Source organism: Ochotona princeps, chromosome 9 (genome assembly GCF_030435755.1).
Source record: "Ochotona princeps isolate mOchPri1 chromosome 9, mOchPri1.hap1, whole genome shotgun sequence".
Classification (NCBI taxonomy): Eukaryota; Metazoa; Chordata; class Mammalia; order Lagomorpha; family Ochotonidae; genus Ochotona; species Ochotona princeps.
The window spans coordinates 14,240,276-14,258,431 of record NC_080840.1 but is presented as its reverse complement, the minus strand read 5'-3'; the positions used below and the strand labels follow the sequence as shown (position 1 = coordinate 14,258,431).

Below are 18,156 nucleotides of genomic sequence, written 5' to 3'. Positions count from 1 at the left end.
AAACACCATCCCTAGTTGAGATGACCATCTGTCAAACACTGTCCTTGTCCCCAGGGAAATGGAACTCTAGACAGGTAAACGACAACTGCATTGTGATACCATCAGTGCTGTGGGTGCTCGTGACTGAGAGGAGAAGTGTTTTCATGGAGGAGATGACGTTTGTGCTGGCTTTTGGAAGATAAGTAGGAGTTAGGCAAGCTAAAAGAAAGAAAGTGGTATCGGGGAGGGGTGGAGGGGAGGGAATGACCTGCCAGCAGCATGGTGCTTTCAGAGCCTGCAAACTGGTGTGGTGACCGTGATCCACTGGGGGTATTGCTGAATGGCATACAAGATTGGATTTGATTGTGTTATGATAGTCCCCACTGAGTGGATTTGGGAGTCCTACTGTGTGCAGCCACTGCTTTGCGCGATCCCCAGCAAGCTGACTCCTCCTTGAGTCCTAATTGTTTCATCTTTAAAAGTGGAGAAGCCCTGCTCATGGAGTGGCATGAGGTTCAGATGCAGCCTTGTGTGGGAAGCATGAGCAAAGTGCCAAGTTACCATGAGCACTCTGCTGGCAGCCTGCTAGGAGGTAGGGTGCATGGGGTCACAGGGTGGTGAGGGTTATTAGTACATCTGAGATATATTATCAAAATGCGATGGGAGTGGTACTTTGATTAACATTTTCAGCGCACTTTCTCAGAAGCTCTGGCTTACTGTACTCTATCTGGTAAGTAAATATTTGAAAGTAATTGCCGGGTATCCAGGTTCTAGGCCAGCAGGGGCTCCTGGGAAGTGCCAGAGAGCAGCAGGGCAGAGGGTTCACTGCATGTTGATCTGAGAAGAGCTACTCTTTGAACTGCCATGAAAGGAAGAGGAAGCTGAGGAGATGAAAAGTCAGGGCCAGGGCTAGAACCAGGTGGTGGCCTGGGGTTATTAAGCAGGTGCAAAATGGAGGGAGGTGCCAGTTGTGCTGGACAGAGCCTGAGACCTACAGGAGTTTCCTCAGTGCTGGCCACAGTCCTTGCCACAGCTAGTTCATGGTACCTGGGGGCCAAGGCTGCAATTCTGGCTACAATCTTTTTTTTTTAAAGATTTATTTATTTTTATTACAAAGTCAGATATACAGAGAGGAGGAGAGACAGAGAGGAAGATCCTCCGTCCAATGATTCACTCCCCAAGTGAGCCGCAACGGACCGGTGCTGCCCCAATCCAAAGCCGGGAACTAGAAACCTCTTCCGGGTCCCTCACGAGGGTGCAGGGTCCCAATGCATTGGGCCGTCCTCGACTGTTTTCCCAGGCCACAAGCAGGGAGCTGGATGGGAAGTGGAGCTGCCGGGATTAGAACCGGCGCCCATATGGGATCCCGGGGTGTTCAAGGCGAGGACTTTAGCCGCTAGGCCACGCTGCCGGGCCCATGGCTACAATCTTTTATCTGGATAAATGTTGATATGAAATTTTGGGGGGAATTGTAAGTACTTTATTGAAATATAATTAAGATAAAATAAATTTCACATATTTAATATGCACAACTTGGTGAATTTGAACAATCAAGGAAGCTGACAACATTCAACACCTCTCAAAGTTTTCTCGTGCCCCTTTGTGTACATGCGGAGCAGCGGGTAAGAGCACTGAACAAGAGAGCTACCTCTAAGTAAAGTTTGAAGTATATAGTCCATAGAATAGTGCAGGCTAGGGCTACCTGCTAGGCAGCAGCTGGCTGGAACGAGTTCATCTTGTAAAATCGAACTGTTACATTCCCTAACCACAGCTCTTTATTTCCCCAGCCCCCTGGATCCTGGTAACTGCAGTACCATTCTTTCCTTCTGTGACTATTTAGGGGGCATCCTATTGGTGGAGTATTTTGTCCTGTGCTTCCTTATTCCAGCTGCCATGATATCCCCCAGCTTCATCCAAGCTGCTGCAATGATAAGATTTCCTTCTTTTTAAAGGATGAATAATATTCCATCGTAAACCTAGCTTGGACATTGTAGAATTGGGGAAGAGACATCTTTGTGGTCATATCTATTCCCTCTCCTTTCTTGCACATATCTATCCTTGAACCAAGAATGGTGTTACTTTTCCCTTCTTACCTTTTCTGTTTTCCCATCTGAAAGATGGTAGTCATGATAGAATCTAGTGCCTATGGGTTGTTATAAGGTTATGTGTCAAGAATACTTGGCAAATATTCGGCATGTGGTGAATGCTCATTGATATTTTATTACCTCCTTCCATCTTGACCAGGTTCCTGTGGAGCATGAATGTGTCCCTTCTGTGGCACTTTATGTTTAAAATTGTGAATGTACTATAGCAACCTCCAAATGATTGATTGCATACTCTTACCCTGACTAAGAAGCTACTTTGCACTTATACATAAGTATTAGTAGGGACTAAAGTCTAAGTGAGATTTATAGGAGAAAAGCCCAAAATGCAGGGCTTTTATTATGTGCCAGGCATTGATCCAGATCTGCTTGTAATAACCCATTTAATCCTCACAGCAGCCCTAGGAGGTAGGTATTATTGCTTCTTATTTGGCAGACAAAAATACCAAGATACAGAAAAGTTGATATCTTGCCCCAGGAGAAAGTGGGGAATCAAACACGCTGCAGTTTGATCTACAACTGACTTATTCACTGAGTTTTTGAATCCCTGTTAAGAACATTATTTTTTTTTAAATTTCATAATTGGAAAGTTTAACCACCTTCAAGGGATGCTGGCCTTTCACAGAAATAACCCTTGAAGGCCAATTTTGTCCACTTTGAACCAAGAAATCCTTGTCAGAAATGCTCCTATTATGAAAGACTAAGACATTCATTGGGGAATGGAGACCAGTGACCACTATTCGTAAGGCAAAGTGAACAGTCATCTCCTGATGGGCCAAGTGTACAGGCATGTAGTTCTGTGGGAAATTCTACCCCTAATACTTCTTCGATTCAATGGAATCATGTGTTCTGTTTCTCATTCATCAGCACATAGCATCTTCAGGAAATTCATGACAACAAGTGAGAGAGTTGGCCGGGAAAGTTTCCTTAAGATGACCCCCAATTGGCAGCAGAGAGATGGGCCTTTCTGTCTGCAGTGATCTCCCAGTATACTTCCTCCTCCCTTCATCTCACCCTACCCCTTCCAGTCCACTTTGTGTTAGTACATCTTGATCTCAGGCTAGGGGAAGAGGAGAATAACAGCTGAAGGGCAACAGTGTTCCATGGGTGTTGAATCATAGTAGAAACATTGAATGTTAAAGAGCTTGAGGCTCATGAGGTGACCAAGCTTTCCAATATGCTGCTTCTCAGCCTAATAAAGTGTCAAACATTTTCATAAGTGAAATGCCACTTCTCCTTCCCTGGCAGACTGTATGCAAACTGACTGCTGATTTGTCTTTTTTCCCCATGGGGGTAGGCATGTGTATGAAGCAGGGGTGGAAGGGATGAATGTTGCAAGGGGGAGTAATGGCTCACCGAAACTGGCAAGTCCTCAGAGGAACAAAGGAGCTTGGGATTGACAATATGGAGTTTCAAGGCTTTTAGAAACCATAGGGTAAATTTGGGCTGTCATTAACCCCCTTTGTGCTAGTGGAGAATGTAATTACAATTCTACAGAGCCTCAGTGAATGTGCTAAGCGTCACTTCTTTTCTGAAACCACTCCTAACCCTCTTGGGAAGAAGTTGGGGCATTCTACCCAGTATGCTGGAGCTAAGGTAGTTGGTTGATTAGACACAATGGAGGGCCGGCCCTCTGGGAGGTGACACTTCCTGTGGAAGAACTGGGGTGGTTCCAGGTTGATGGGGTTGATCCCTGTAGCTGGAGCTTTCTTCACAAGCTTGCAAGAGCTGATTCTGTGCCTCTCTTCCCAACTCTGTGTTCATCGAGATCATGCTAGCAATTTAAAATAAGCCATAGTGGAAGTATTTATACCACTGAACTCTGTAAACACCAAAAATGAATACCTTTTGTCTCTGGAAAGCTGATTGGCAGACTTTTAAAAAATACATCATTGACTTTTGTGCTTACAACTCCAGAGACACCTCTCAGATCCTCCTAAGGTGCATTATTATACTCATGTGCTAGTCTAGCTCCCTCCTTAGAATGCAAACCTCTTGGGGGAAAAATCTTTGTCACTTTGTCACATTCCCCACAAGCTAGTATAATACCTGGCACATTGTAGTAATGGAAGCTCAATTGAACAGAACACGTAGCTCTTTCTATAGAAAATGCGAATTTCTCTTCCCTTCCAAAGGAGGAACGCTCTTTTTCTCTCTCATGCCAACTGCAGACTGAGCACTTTCCCTTTGCAGTTTGGCCTTGCTTTAGATTCCATCAGAGTTAGGGGTCAGGGCAGTCACGGGGAGAGAGAAGAGGAGGAGATGACTTATCCACTAGTTATCTTGAGCAGAGACTGAAAAAAGAAGCAGGACGTACAACTGGATATTTGGGAGGCCGAAGCAGACCTCATTTGGAGGAAAAACAGGGATCACAAATGATTGCAAAATCTTTGAGAAAGTTACAGTGAAGTCTCAGGTGGAACTATCTTGAGCTAAACAGAGTTTAAGGTTCTTAGAATTAATACTGCACTTGGGTCCAGCGTAATAGGTCAGTGGCTAAATCCTCACCTTGCATGTGCTGGGATCCCATAAGGGTGCTGGTTTGTGTCCTGGCTGCTCCACTTCCTATCAGGCTCCCTGTTTGTGACCTGCAAAAGCAGTAGAGGATGGCCCAAAGCCTTGGGACCGTCACCCACATGGGAGACCTGGAGGAGGCTCCTGGCTCCTAGTTTCAGATTGGTTCAATTCTGGCCATTGCATCCACTTGGGGAGTGAACCAGAGGACACAAGATCTTCCTCTCTTTGTATCTCCTTCTCTCTGTAAATCTGCCTTTCCAATAAAAGTAAATAAATCTTTTAACAAAAAGAATTAACATTCTGTGGAGGAAATAATGGACCCTGGGGAAGATGAACTTTAGCTAAAGCAAGTGTAGTCGCCACATTAGAATCATTTAGTTGTCCTGCTAAATTAGAATCATTGAGAGATGGGTATATAAGGTGTGGAGGTATTTCTAAAACTTTGCAGACAATTCTGATGTACAACCAAGGTTAAGAGCTATTGGTGAGACAAAAATTATAAGCTTTTTCTAATGCCAGAATTACTGACATTCTAGTGAAGGAAAAGACAACTTAAAAATAAAAGGAGAATTTATGTAGGTAACAAATTCTTGATCAAATGTAAGGCACTGAACATAAAGGGGAGAGGTTAATTTTAGGATCTTGCAGTGAAAATTCAATCCCTGTTTTTCCAAATAGGTGACATGGAACATTGAAGCATTTGACGTCAAGTTGGGAAAGTCATTCTTTTTAAAATTCTTTCCTAAAGTTTCTGATTCAGGCTTTCCCAGGTGATGGTATATATATATATATATATATATATATATATATATATATATATATATACACACACACACACACACACGTATATATATATATATATAGGGTCAGGGCATATATGTATATATATATGAAAGGCAGAGAGACAGAAATTGCCCATCCACTGGTTCACTGCCTGTAATAGCAAGGATTTAAATTCAGGTCCCCAAACTCAATCTGGGTCACAGACATGGTGGCAGGGACTCAAGTACTTTATCCAGAGTGTGCTACCTCCCAGTATGTGCTTTAGCAATAAAGCTAGAATTGGAAGCTGAGCTGGGAAACAATCCCAGGCATTCCCTATGACATATAGACATCCTCAGAGTGGCCTAACTGTTGTGCCCACCCTTGTCCTCATCACTTGTTTTTGTAAATAAAGTTGTATTGGAGCACAGACAACATATCCATTTATATTTGGTGGATGGTTGGTTTCATATGACGGTGCTGAAATACTTGAGGTAGAGGCAATTCGTATCTTTCCTTGGTGACCCCTCCTAGGCCAACCCCAGCTGAGTCTTTGCAGAATCAGAGAGTAGATGACAAAAACACATTAGCTGGGATCTAATGTGCTCTTTTTGCATTTGCTTGTTACCTACATCAATGCCTATTGATATCTCTAACCCTTTAAGATTACCAATATAAAGTTTCCTTTTCAGAGGAATGAATTCACATTTTAAAAACAGATGGATTTAAAGATCATTAATAGAACTATAGTAGAACAGTGGCATGTATTTGCCAACGACCATGATGGTTGTACTTGAGTCATAAGAATATTGGCCGTGCTATTCACCTGTCCACAGTCACCTACTTTGTTATGGAAAAAGTAACACTCTCCTCTCTCCCAGGACAATGTTCTTAAACTAGTAAGTCATGTGTACTTTGAAGCCAGTTAATATGAATGCAAAGTATTGTATGATTAAAGTTCACAAAGTTGGAGCCAGAAGATATCCTGGTGACATTTCCACAGACATGTTCAGTGGAGAATGAGGAGCAATTTGGAGCAGAAAAAATATGCCTTTTGTGTCTTAAATATGAATCCTGGGTGATTGGCAACATGCCGTTTTCATTAGGGTGATTGTTTCTTGGGCATGGTTTGTTTGGAACAAGAAATTTGAGCAAAAGTATTGCGAAGTCTTTGTTTAGTTTTCTTTTAAATCAAAATACACTTAAGTGTCACAGCATAAAAGTAAAACTACTTAATAGAAAAAACATGGCAGTGTACTTTGGTGGGTAGTGTACTTTGTTGGGTATACGTAAGAATCTTGTGGGAATATATTTACTTACTATGGAGTCATGGCTCTATTGGCACTAGGATTCTCCTTGATCACACCATGGTAATAGCAAAGCTGATTCCTTGGTGTCAGATGCTCCTCCCACTTGGGCACTCACTGGAAGCTGATTCCTTCTTATGGTGATGCAGTTTTAATAGGATGTGTAGGACTACTCAGTGTTTGGCTATCACTTTAAATTGGTAGTAACGCTTGCATTGTTTGACAAATAAGGCTGAAAGTAAAACACATCTATGTGGATCTGAGTTTGTTACCTGTGTTGTTTTGTTCTGAAAAATGTTGGAATTTTAAATTAAAAAAGAGACTTTTCTCCTACATTTGGAGTTGTAGTTTTGGCACCTTTAATGAGGATTGGTAAATTAGTTCATTTTCCAGAAACACATACTTGCTTAGGCTCTGTTCTCTGACTTATGTGTGCTGATGCTTGTAACTGTAATGGGTGCATCTTCCTTTCCCTTCTTAAATTCCACCCCTGTGACATCTACAACTCTAAAGAGAGTACATCGCCCTTCCCTTGTCACATGCTATAGAATGAAAACTAGCTGCTGATGTTGGGACTGATCAGAATGTTTGTTGAATTCAACAGATATATACTACGTGCTTAGGAGTTCTAGGAACTGACAACAGGAATATGGGTAGAGTGGAAGACCTCAGATAAAAAAGAAATTTGTGATCACCAAGCTGGTTTCAATGGCTATCACTTCCTGGCAAGAGTTCACAACTATCAGCTTCAGGTCAAAGGAACTTCCACCTAATTGGACAGTTGTCAGAACTGACCTTTGGGGACCTGCCTGATGATCCATCAACTGAATCTGTGGTCTTCCCTAACCTCTTCCAACTCCCCTTTCTACTTTTAAAAGTCTTCCTGCTGATTCACAAATTGAGAATAACACTTGTGAGACTGATGCTTGCTTTCGCTCCTCCAATTGCTGGCTTATTAAATCAACCTATTTCTCTGCATCAGCTCTTGTCCATGATAGATTGTCCAGCAGCTGGTAAGCTGTGCCTAATTTTAATGGCATTGATGTGATACTGACTTATCAAAAGTGTCTGTGGGGTTGGGCAGGGGCAAAGAAATTTGACCTTAGGACTCTTCAACATCAAGTGCATTAAAGTGGTAGGCACTACTGCTCTTGAAGGTGCGGCTGATACACAGATGGTTCCTAACTTACGATAATCCTAAGTTTACAAAAATTTTTTTTTTTGATAATGTAAAAGTGGCTGTGTTTAGTAGAAATTCTAGCTTAAATTCTGAATTGGGATCTTTTCCTGGGCCAGCAACAAGCAGTTTGATTCTTTCTTGCAATACTGTACAGACCCCAGTAAGTCCTGCTTTAGGGGAGGAAGTCAACATTCTATACTGTGCCAAGCTTTGGTGCTCAGTAAGGCAGGTGTATTAAACACATTTCATCCTTAAGAAGTTTTCAGCTTGTGATGGGCTTATCAGGGGCCACCGGTGAGTTGATGACCATATGGCCCTCAAGTGCAAACAGTGTGGCCTAACTGTGAGTTGATGACCATATGGTCCTCAGAAGTACAGTGTGGCCTGCCTGCCGTCCGTGGAGCTCTGGTATAGGGAGATCTAGTAGGAGAGCTCTGTAGAAGAGAGCTGAGTTTTTTGGCCCAGAATTGCTTTGATCAGCATCTTTACAGGTGAGCACTATTCATGCAGGAAAACCAGTAGCTTAGCATCCCCAAATCCCCCTTCCTGGGTGTTTTATGGTGAAACTCTCCTCACACAGGCTATCAGAAGGAAGAGTCATTTGGGGAAAAACTGCAGCCTCTCAGTTGCTATTGTCCCCCACAGGAGGACAAGGGTTAATCTTTGGAGGAGTTGGCTTTTCCCCTGTGATAAAAGAGCGGAAATTGGTATGAGGGAGTGCCTGGGCAGAAGGGCAGTAATACATGGTAGCTGCTGGAGGCCTAAGGAGATAAAGACATTCTGGGGTCATCTTCTGCCTTGCTTTTCCACCTGAGGTTTGTGTCTGTATAGTAGGTCTCAACTACGTGGAGCGATTTCTTCTCTTAAGTGACAAACAGTAGTGTCCAGACACGTGTTTGTCACAATATGGAACTGTACATCTAGTAATAGAAATCAGGATTATGCTAAACATTCACAATGCCCAGAATAGTCTTACACAAGCAAAGAATTATCTAGGCCCAAATGTCAGTACTGCCAAGGCCTACAGTCTACCTCATGGTATAGCAATTCTGTTGACTATTACTTTAAAGACATGGGGAAGGCTCTGCTTCTGATAGATCACATAGGTGCCAAATAAAGGCCTTGAGTCACCTTGAGAGTAGTGGTAGCTACACAAAATGGAGGCTTACAAGTGGACCAAGATGTCTTCCTCTGGTTTTCACGTTTTGCAAAATGACCCAGGAGACAAATTTGGGATGAAGTTACTAGGAGGGAGAGTATGAGTTGAGGTCAGTTCAAAATGAGAAGCCTGTCATTACCCTCTGCTATTTTTGTTCGGCATCATGATTGTTGGGGCCATCACAAAGTGTACCAGCAAGAGGACATGGCTATGTGACATGATATTCTTTCTCAAGTGCTGCTTTGGGTGAAGAACTTGGAGTTTCTATCAGAGGCTGTTTCTCAACCGTGAAAGGAACCATGCCTTCAGGAGTTACGAGCAATGAAGCACGTTTCTCATTAGAAAAGAAATATCCATTTCATTTCTTACACTGCCAAAGGCTGTCTTTTGCCAAATCAATCAGAGTATGAACTTGGGATTCATTACTTAAGGGGGGAAAAAGAGGCAGCTGTACTTTGGAATTCTCAAGAGTCAATAGTAAGTGGGCAGATGTGCTTGAAAAAAGAAAGTGTTGGGGACAATCCAAGTCACCATGGCATCAACTGTGCTCTGTAGTAGGTGTGACCAACACGTTCGGATTTGTTGAGAAGGAAACAAGGTGAAATTGCTAAATTTGCTTTAAGCAATTTTCTGTCTCAACCAGTGTCTACACAATGAATGCTATTCTTTTAAGTTTCAAATACGCCTTGGGTTCCAACCCATTAATTTTTTCCTTAAAATTCTTTTAAAGATTTTTATCTTTCTTTTTACTCCCATTCCAACTACCTAAACCTCTGCCATCTTAAGGGTGAATTATTTTCTTTCTAATCTTCAGGTCTTACTTCCTTTTCTATTTTAATCTACCCAAGAGTACTAGTATTAGGATTAGTGGTGGTAGTAGCTGTAATAATTAGAAAAAAAAGTCTTTATTAGAAATCGGTAATGATAAAGCGATATTCTCAGTTCCCAAGGATATTTAAGGTCAACTTTGATTGTTCAAGGGATGGAGACATGACCCAAGCCCCAAGCCAACCAGAATTCTTCTCTAACATTTTAAATGTGGATACTTAGAGAAAGAAGCTGGCTTTTTTGAGGTTGCTAAACTGAAGTGACATGGGCTAATATTTGTTGTGCCTTAAGTATCTGAGTACATGCCCTCCTCCCTCCAGCTCCCCATTTACCTCCTCTGCCTCCTATATTATTGAAAATAAAGGCTTATTTTCAGTAGGAATAAAATGAGAGCAACACACATATTCTCTCTCTCTCTCTCTCTCTCTCTCTCTCTCTCTCTCTCTCACACACACACACACACACACACACCTTACAAAATGATTTTGTTGGGTCCCAGGAATGAATCATGATTCATGACTCTCATCTTTCCCACTGCAAGTTTGGACACTTGATCAATTCTAGTCAATGAGATTGAAAAATATGTCTGCTTGGAGTTTTCCAGATTTTCCTCCCTAGTAGAGGAGTGGTGAATGAGGAGAACACACATTTTTCTCTATCCCCTTCCTTCTTGACATGCCTTTATCAAGTGAGATCATTAACTTGAATATGTAATCATCATCTTGCATATGTGAGGAGGAGACATTGCCAGGTCTTCAAGGTTAGCAGATTGGACTGGCAGACAGTCCTCAGTGATGTGACTTAGCTGCCAAACCAATACTGAAAATAATGTCCTTTCAGATTTCCCAGTAAAGTTGACAATTAAATAGTCTTGCTATTTAAATCATTGTTCATTAGTTTGCTTCTTGTAATAAAACACATACAAGTTGTTCCAAACAGATAGAAACGAGTGTAAATTTATCCTTTCCAAATTATCTCAAACCCAAACTTTGTTCTTGAACTTCAGATGCAGGCACCTGCTAGGCAGTATCCCTGGGCATATCACAGGTATCTCAAACTCAATAGACACCACAACTCAAACTTACCCTCTCGTTATGCAGATCTCCCTTCTGCATCCCTGGGAGGCACAACAAGTCACCTGGGCGCACAAGCCACATCCTGAGGAGTCACCCTGTTATCCTCCTTTCCTGTCACTTCTCAGAGCCAGCTAACCAACAAGCCATGCCTATTTGGGCTTCCTATTTGCCCCTTTCTCCCTAATTCAATCATCACGGTTGCAGTTAGTAGGAGGAAAGTAAGATTCATCAATTCCTCCACCATTTTCAAAGTCCTAACCTTGCCTCCAAATAACCTTTCCCATAAGCTTCTGGCATAGTCTATTGAGAAGAATCCTCCTTACTTACCTAAGGCAGTAGTTCTCAAGCTCTGGTCCCTGTACTACTAGCATCAGCATCACCTGGGAACTTGTCAGAAATATGAATTCTCAAGTAGCATCTCAGAATGGCTGCCAAATCAACACTATGAAGGTAGGAGGATCCAGCTTCTGTTTTAAGAAGTCCTCCAAAGGAATATGACATGTTTAAAAATTTATTACCTAAGGTAATAAAACCTAGTTTCCTTGGTGTGGTGGGTGGAACAGTGTCTACTCATAGCTTCAAAATATATTATTTTTAGAAATAAACTATTTGCAGGTGAAAGTTAGGTAAGGCTCTCTATTAACTGCTCATCTTAAATCTAGAGTGGGCACTAAATCCCATGGAGAGTGTCCTTGTATAAAATTATAGAGAACCCAGAGACACACACAGAGAAGCCACATGAACAAAGAGCAGAGGTTAGGATGGTGCAGCTGCAAGCCAAGGAATGCCTGGAATCCCCATGGGCTGCAAGAGACAAGGAAGGATTTTTCCTTATAGCCTTTGGATGGAGTGTGGTCCCATTGACATCTTGACATCAAACTCCCAGGTTTCAGAACTTTGAGACAATAAATTACTGCTGGTCTATATTCCTTGGAGTTCAGTATTTTGTATAGTCACCCTAGGAAACCAGTATCCTTGGCATAGCATTTGAAGGTCTTTGGATACCACCCCACATATCTGTCTGGGCTCATCCCATTACCACTCCCTGCTCATTGATCTTTTATCAGAAGCATTTATGAATTTGTCATTATGAGTCAAGCTGAAAGCGTAGAGCTGTGACTAAGGCACATCCTCTCCCACGTCAAAGCTCCCAACCAGTTAGGGACAGCAGCAGCTCTCTAGGAGGTGGAGTGATGCTCCAAGTGCGTCAGCAGGGTTAGAGCTGCACATGTCCACAGAACCCCCTGTAGTTCTGTCAACAGATTCACTTATTCTTGCCCACTTAATGCAAGTTCCTACTGGGCAAGGAACTCCCTTCTCCACTTTGAGACTCTGCTGCCATCCATGTCTCTTGTAAAGAACCCCTCCTTTCACTCTCTTCTTTCCGAATTTTATTACAATGGGTGCTTTTCTAGTAGTGCTTGCATTACACACTGTTGTTATTATTTATTTGTCTGCTTCCCTCACGAGACTGTGGGCTATTATGAGGTCAAGGACTATGGTCTTGTGTTTTGTTCCTCTTTTTATCCTCAGGGTTCCAAACAGTACCTGACTCACAGGAATTTCTCTAAAAGAATGTTGAGTAGAATTGGAATTGAAAAATTGACTACAAGGATGGTGAGTGGCTTCCTTTCTGCTTGGTGGCAGAAGGGATGTTTTCTCAGCCACCTTCTCATAGTTCAGTCCTGGGAGCAGGTGCATTATGGGCCAGGAGTGAGGAGGGAGCAGTCAGGAGCAGTTGTCTGTGGTGCATTCCGTGTGAGTGACCCAGGAAGGAGAGTATAGAGTTAAGCGTATTAGAGCCATCATCTGGGCATCTCTGAAGACTGAATGCTGGGGCTGGACTGTCCTAACAGTAGGGAAATGGCTCTAACCTGGGCCTGCAAGAGGCCGATGCTTCAACCATAGTTCTCCAACTTGAGTGTATGTCAGAATCACCTGGAAGGCTTGTTCATGTGCAGGTTGCAGAGCACATCTCTAGAGTTTCTGATTCAGTCAATTGTGGGGTGGGGCGTCCAGAATTTGCAATTCCACGATCCTTAACTATACCCATGATGCTGACCTAAGAATCACATTGGAAACCATGACACCAGAAGAATAGCTATCATTAGATTCCTAATTCTCAGAGTTGGATGCAGAATTATCTGGAGATAAAGATATGCCTAGATTAAGGATTTTGAACTACAACTGAACAAAATTCTGATTTGATCAGGACTGATTTGGAAAGTGTAATGACTTGACAAGCTCATCAATCTTTTTTGTGTTTTTGCTGTGCTCTAGGCATTGTGTTGGTACTGAGGATATAAAGATGAACAAGACACAATACTACTTTTGGGGCCATCATACCAGATACACAAAACAGATGATTCTAAAACTACAGAGAACAGGGGGATTGAATCATTCACAGAGGGTTGTGGAAGTGTTAAGGAAGAGTATCTAATCCACCCTGGAGTGGGAAAAGAAGGCAGTTTAGAAGGGGGTAGGGAAGAGAATACAGGGGGACAGTCCAGTTCTCTCATTTTAGAAAGTCCAGCTGACTGTATTTGATAAAACACAAAGACAGAATGCCAGTAGTTTGTGCCTGAATCCACATCTATGCTTTTCTTTTTCTAGGTGTCCAAGCTTAGGCATATCATCTGTCATGCTCTTCAGGCTGTCAATACATCTGTCCTTGGCAGTTATTGCCACCTTGATATGGCTGCCTTTCACGTACCACAAAAGTCACTGTGTTTGCCATGGAGCTGGACTTTGAAAAGAGCTGTGTCTCCATGTGAAGAAGGAATTCTTTGTGCATGGTGTGCTTTGATCTTGGAGGCCCTTTCTGCTTTTTCTATACTTCCATAACTGTTTTGAAGGCCTGACTTTCCAGGATGAAAGATTTCCTTCTGAGAAAGTAGGGTTGCTTGGTCTGACCTAGTTTGTGCTTGACTGTACTGGGGTTGTTTTGACAGTGGGATCACAGACAAAGGCACACACTTGCTTAAAAGTAGATGTGTATTCTACGCTCCCAGTAACATCCTTACCTGCCTCCAGAGCTCCCCCTCTTTTCTCAGGAATCTGGACATAGGTCCCACCTGTTGTATGGCTCCCAAGTACTCTGGTCCACCCTCACCTGAGCTTGCCAATCATGCACCTCGAGTTGCTCTCCACTTCTAACAATATTTATGTTGGCTAAATATTGGCACAAGCAAGTCATATGCTTGGCATATTCACAGACACCATGGCAGATCATTGAACAGATGTTCAAAATTTACAATCCATTCTCCTTTCTGGTCACTCCCAGTGACGCTGCTCTCCTCAGCAGTGTGCAGAGCTGTTTTTGCAAGGCTCGTGGTAGCCTGCCATCCAGGGTTTGTCACACTCTGCTGCACATTGGGATCACCTGTGGAGCATTTATAAATCCTGATGTCCAGCACAACTGCCAGGCCCATAAAGTCACACTCCCAGGAGAAGGAATTCAGGCATTCATGGTTTTTAGAACTACCTACGTAATTCAAACCTATAGCCAGGTTTGAAAACCTGTTCTGTATATTCCTCATGGTTCTGAAACTTTGATGGGCACTTTGGGATCTTGTTAAATTGTAGACTGTGATGTAATAGGTCTGGGTTGGCTTGATATTCTGCATGTCTAACAAGTGCCCAGGTCATGTGGATGAACTGCTAGTCTAAGGACTGCACTTTAAGTAGCAAAGTGTCTGTTCATCAGTCTTGTAAATGCTTTCCCAGAAATCATAAGTGACTATTTTCACACTTAATGACTCCCCTAAATTTTATTTCCTTCCAGTTGTTCTGCCCTTATCCAAAGGCACCCTTCCATGAGAAAGAAAGCTCAACATTGATCTCAATTCTCTCATTTTCTATAGGTATTAATTCTCTAGAAAACAACGCACACGATAGTGTAGAATGTAAGAGTCACTGAGATAACTTGAACAGACTTCTTTGGATCTCATTTTTCTCTGCTGTGCACACTCTTTGAAGTTCATTGGGCAATAGGACAAGCAAGCTCTGAGCATCGTATGATGTAGCAGATGTTCATGATATCTTAGTTATTGCCCCTCTAAATAGGTTGGTCATAAAAGCTGAGTCTCCCATTTAAAAGTGCATATCTTTGTGGTGGCAGAAGAACTGGGGAAAATTATAGAGCAAAAGTCACTTTGGTATCAGGACTGGATGCGATTCCTGATAAAAGTATCCCAGAAAATGTAATTTCCTGGCCAATATTCTATTGAATTTACAGCAATATTTGTCAAATGGTTATCTATGGACCCTTACCTACAGACACATTCTTGGGGATTCCAAACTTTTCTAGAAGACTTTGAAAACAGTGTGCTTAACGTTGATAACTCTAAAATGAACATAAAATGCACTAGATCATCAGGATGACCAAGTGCTGGCACCAGATTTCAATGCCTGGATTTTTATACATATATATGATTATTTAGATGCCAAATATCCATATTTTAGTTGTCACAGGCTAGTGACAAAAAATAGAGAACTGAGGGAAGGGAATAGAAAAATTAAGTTTGAGCCAAGAGAAGGTCCTCAAGGATTCTTATAAATGAAAAATTTCTCAGTGGTTGAACAGAGAAATGGGGCAAAAGAATTAAAATCACACACCATGTCATTTTGTAGACTATGTAAGACTCAAAAGGAAAAAAAATCCTAGCATATAGAATTAGGATCATTTTGCATGAGCACAGCTACTTAATCTCAACAAGGCAACATTGTCTATCACACTAAATTAAAAACACACATGTGAACTTCATTGACTTGTCTTCTAATTTTCATTTGAAAATTATTTTTGTTTTTTCAGTTGCTTCAAAACTCCCAGCACTCTAGTTTTAGTTTGGACACAGTCAAGTAGGCTTCTAATGCCTACAATTTTAGCTATAACTCGGGGAATATTTTTTATCCTTTATAAAGATTGTGCATTTACTTCTAAAGAATGTATTCATTGCTTGAGCACATGTTAAGTTCCCTTACCACTTTCTGAAATGCCACAGGGGTCAAAATGTAGCCTCATGCCCTTGATTCTAGGGGGCTGTTAATAAGATGGGGTGATGATATCAACCAATCTCCCAGCAAATCGCATTTGTACATAAGTTGTTAATATTGTGACAGACATTTGCCAGGGGAAGAAAAAATTTTCTCGCTGCTTGTTAAGTCATAGCTGATGGTAAGATTCCAGACTAGGGAATGGGGGCGTCCAACATGACTGGTCAACGGTAGGGAAGAGTGGACACACATGAGGCCAGACACAACGTGGAGTTGAAGTAAAGTGCTTACGAGCTGTGAGGCCTCTGGCTTTCCGTTCCCTGACGGGTGGCGGAGAGGCTGTGAGGCTGCCGAGGGCAGGGTGTCCCCTCTGGGCAACTGTTGACTGCCTTCTGAGAGGGAGTAAGACTGGCTCTGAAGATTCAAAACAGAAATATGTAAAAAATGCGGGCCCGCCCTCCAAGGCCAGCTGCCCTGTGCGCTGACCTCCCCTTGGTCCTCCTCAGGCCGCTCACAAAGGGGCCAGGGAGTGTTCCTCAAGTGCTGTGCCTTTCTCTGCAGCTTTTAATCTCTGCAGGGAATGGATGACTCATGCTCCTGCCTGGTACAAGAGGCTCTTTGCAGGTGATTTCATAAATCATGCTTCTGGAGCAAGCGGGTGTAGGTGCAGCTACTTCTGACTGCAGGTGTAATGTCAGGGATTGTCAAAAGTCCAAGTTGTACAGAATTTGAAGAGAAGTTGGCTTCGTGGCAAAATATTTTGAAATCCATGCATAGGAAGGACCTTCAGAACATTCATGGAAATGTGTTATGAAAAGCTATGCATGGATTTAACTTTTTTTTTACATTAGAAAAAATTATCTTTGAATCCCATCTTTCCACCAGCAATTTGAAGTACCCCGTATATAGCCAAGGGAAAATACTAGAAACAAAGTTACAGCTTACAGAGAATTCTAGGGTCATCTCTGGTGATTGTACAATACAGCATTCTTTACTGTGGGAAGTAGTAGTTGGTCCATAAAATCTAATTAAAGTTATTATCGGAATAACTTTAGATGTGCATTTTGTTTTCAATAGAAAATATCAAAATTCAATTCTTATCCGTCTTACTGATAATGGGCTCCAAAGGGCAATATATTAACCATGAACACCTTGTGTGCTATTCTCAGGTCTAGATATTTCCGAAGAAAAATAAAATATTAAAATTTTCTCATGGATGCTTTCAAACATCTGAAAGCTTGCTGTTTATCAACAGTAAAACATTTTTCCTTTGGATCCGCATTGTATAGATTTATAGAAGCATTTTTAATTTACTCCTCTGATATTTGCAACATGCATCCATCTTTCCTGCAAAACTCTGAAACAGCATAGTCTATAATGCTTTGTATGACGTGGCTACAAACAAAAAGCTTGAGCCATAGGTTCTACAAATACATCTTAACCATTTTTTCTCCTCTAGACACTGTTAACTGCCTTCATTTAAATCTTTCTCTTCCCCTCCTGAAGGAGTTTCAGCCAAAGGAGAACAGATATTTTCTAAATGTGTTTCTAAAGCATTGTAGGCTGCTGTTGCACCAATAAAGGGTAGCCACAGTGCCAGAGCGTAAAAATCTCAATCATGATCTGCTCACTTCAATCCTCCCCCATGCCAAGCAAGATGAGCACGATTCCCAAAGGCGGTGGGTACTTACATGGCGGTTGCCCATGTTCGTTTTTCTGAGATGGTGGTTCCGTGTTTCATTAAGAGATCAGCCCTCCTACAGACAAAGTTTATAATGGTTTTCCCAGGGCGCAGTATCTCATGTGTTTAATAAGTAACCTTGGCATTGAATTTGAAATCTGTTGTTGGGGATGGGTAGGGAGTGGTGATAGCTACAAATGAACTGAAACTACCTACATGTTGCCCCGGGAGGTCATCATTTGAAGATATAAAATACTTATTCATAAATAAGCTTTAAACTTTTAAGTTGAATTAGTTATTTGTAAGTAAAAGATTAAAACTGCCTCATTTCTGAACTGCTGAAAACGTTATTCTTTTACGCTTTGGGTGTTTATTTAAAATTGTAGACATTTTAACAATTGAAAGCATTAAACAAATAGACTGAAAAATCTTGCTATTTTTATCATGACTATTATTACAGTGAATTGTTGAGTTATACTGGATCATCAATTTTATGATTTCACTAGTGTTTTGGTTTTGAAAGTAATGTATGAGGTAAGAAAAAAATTTTAAATAAAACCAAAAGGCTAA

At 41.7% G+C, this 18,156-nt stretch overlaps 1 protein-coding gene across 1 annotated transcript in view; it reads right to left on the bottom strand.

Moving 5' to 3' along the window:
- Positions 1-17,611, bottom strand: part of ANXA13 (annexin A13) — a 56,152-nt gene extending 38,541 nt beyond the window's left edge. The window contains exon 1 of the mRNA XM_058668890.1: positions 17,597-17,611. Coding sequence (XP_058524873.1) covers positions 17,597-17,611 — 15 coding nt within the window. The remainder of the gene's footprint in view (positions 1-17,596) is intronic.
- Between the last annotated feature and the right edge of the window lie 545 nt (positions 17,612-18,156).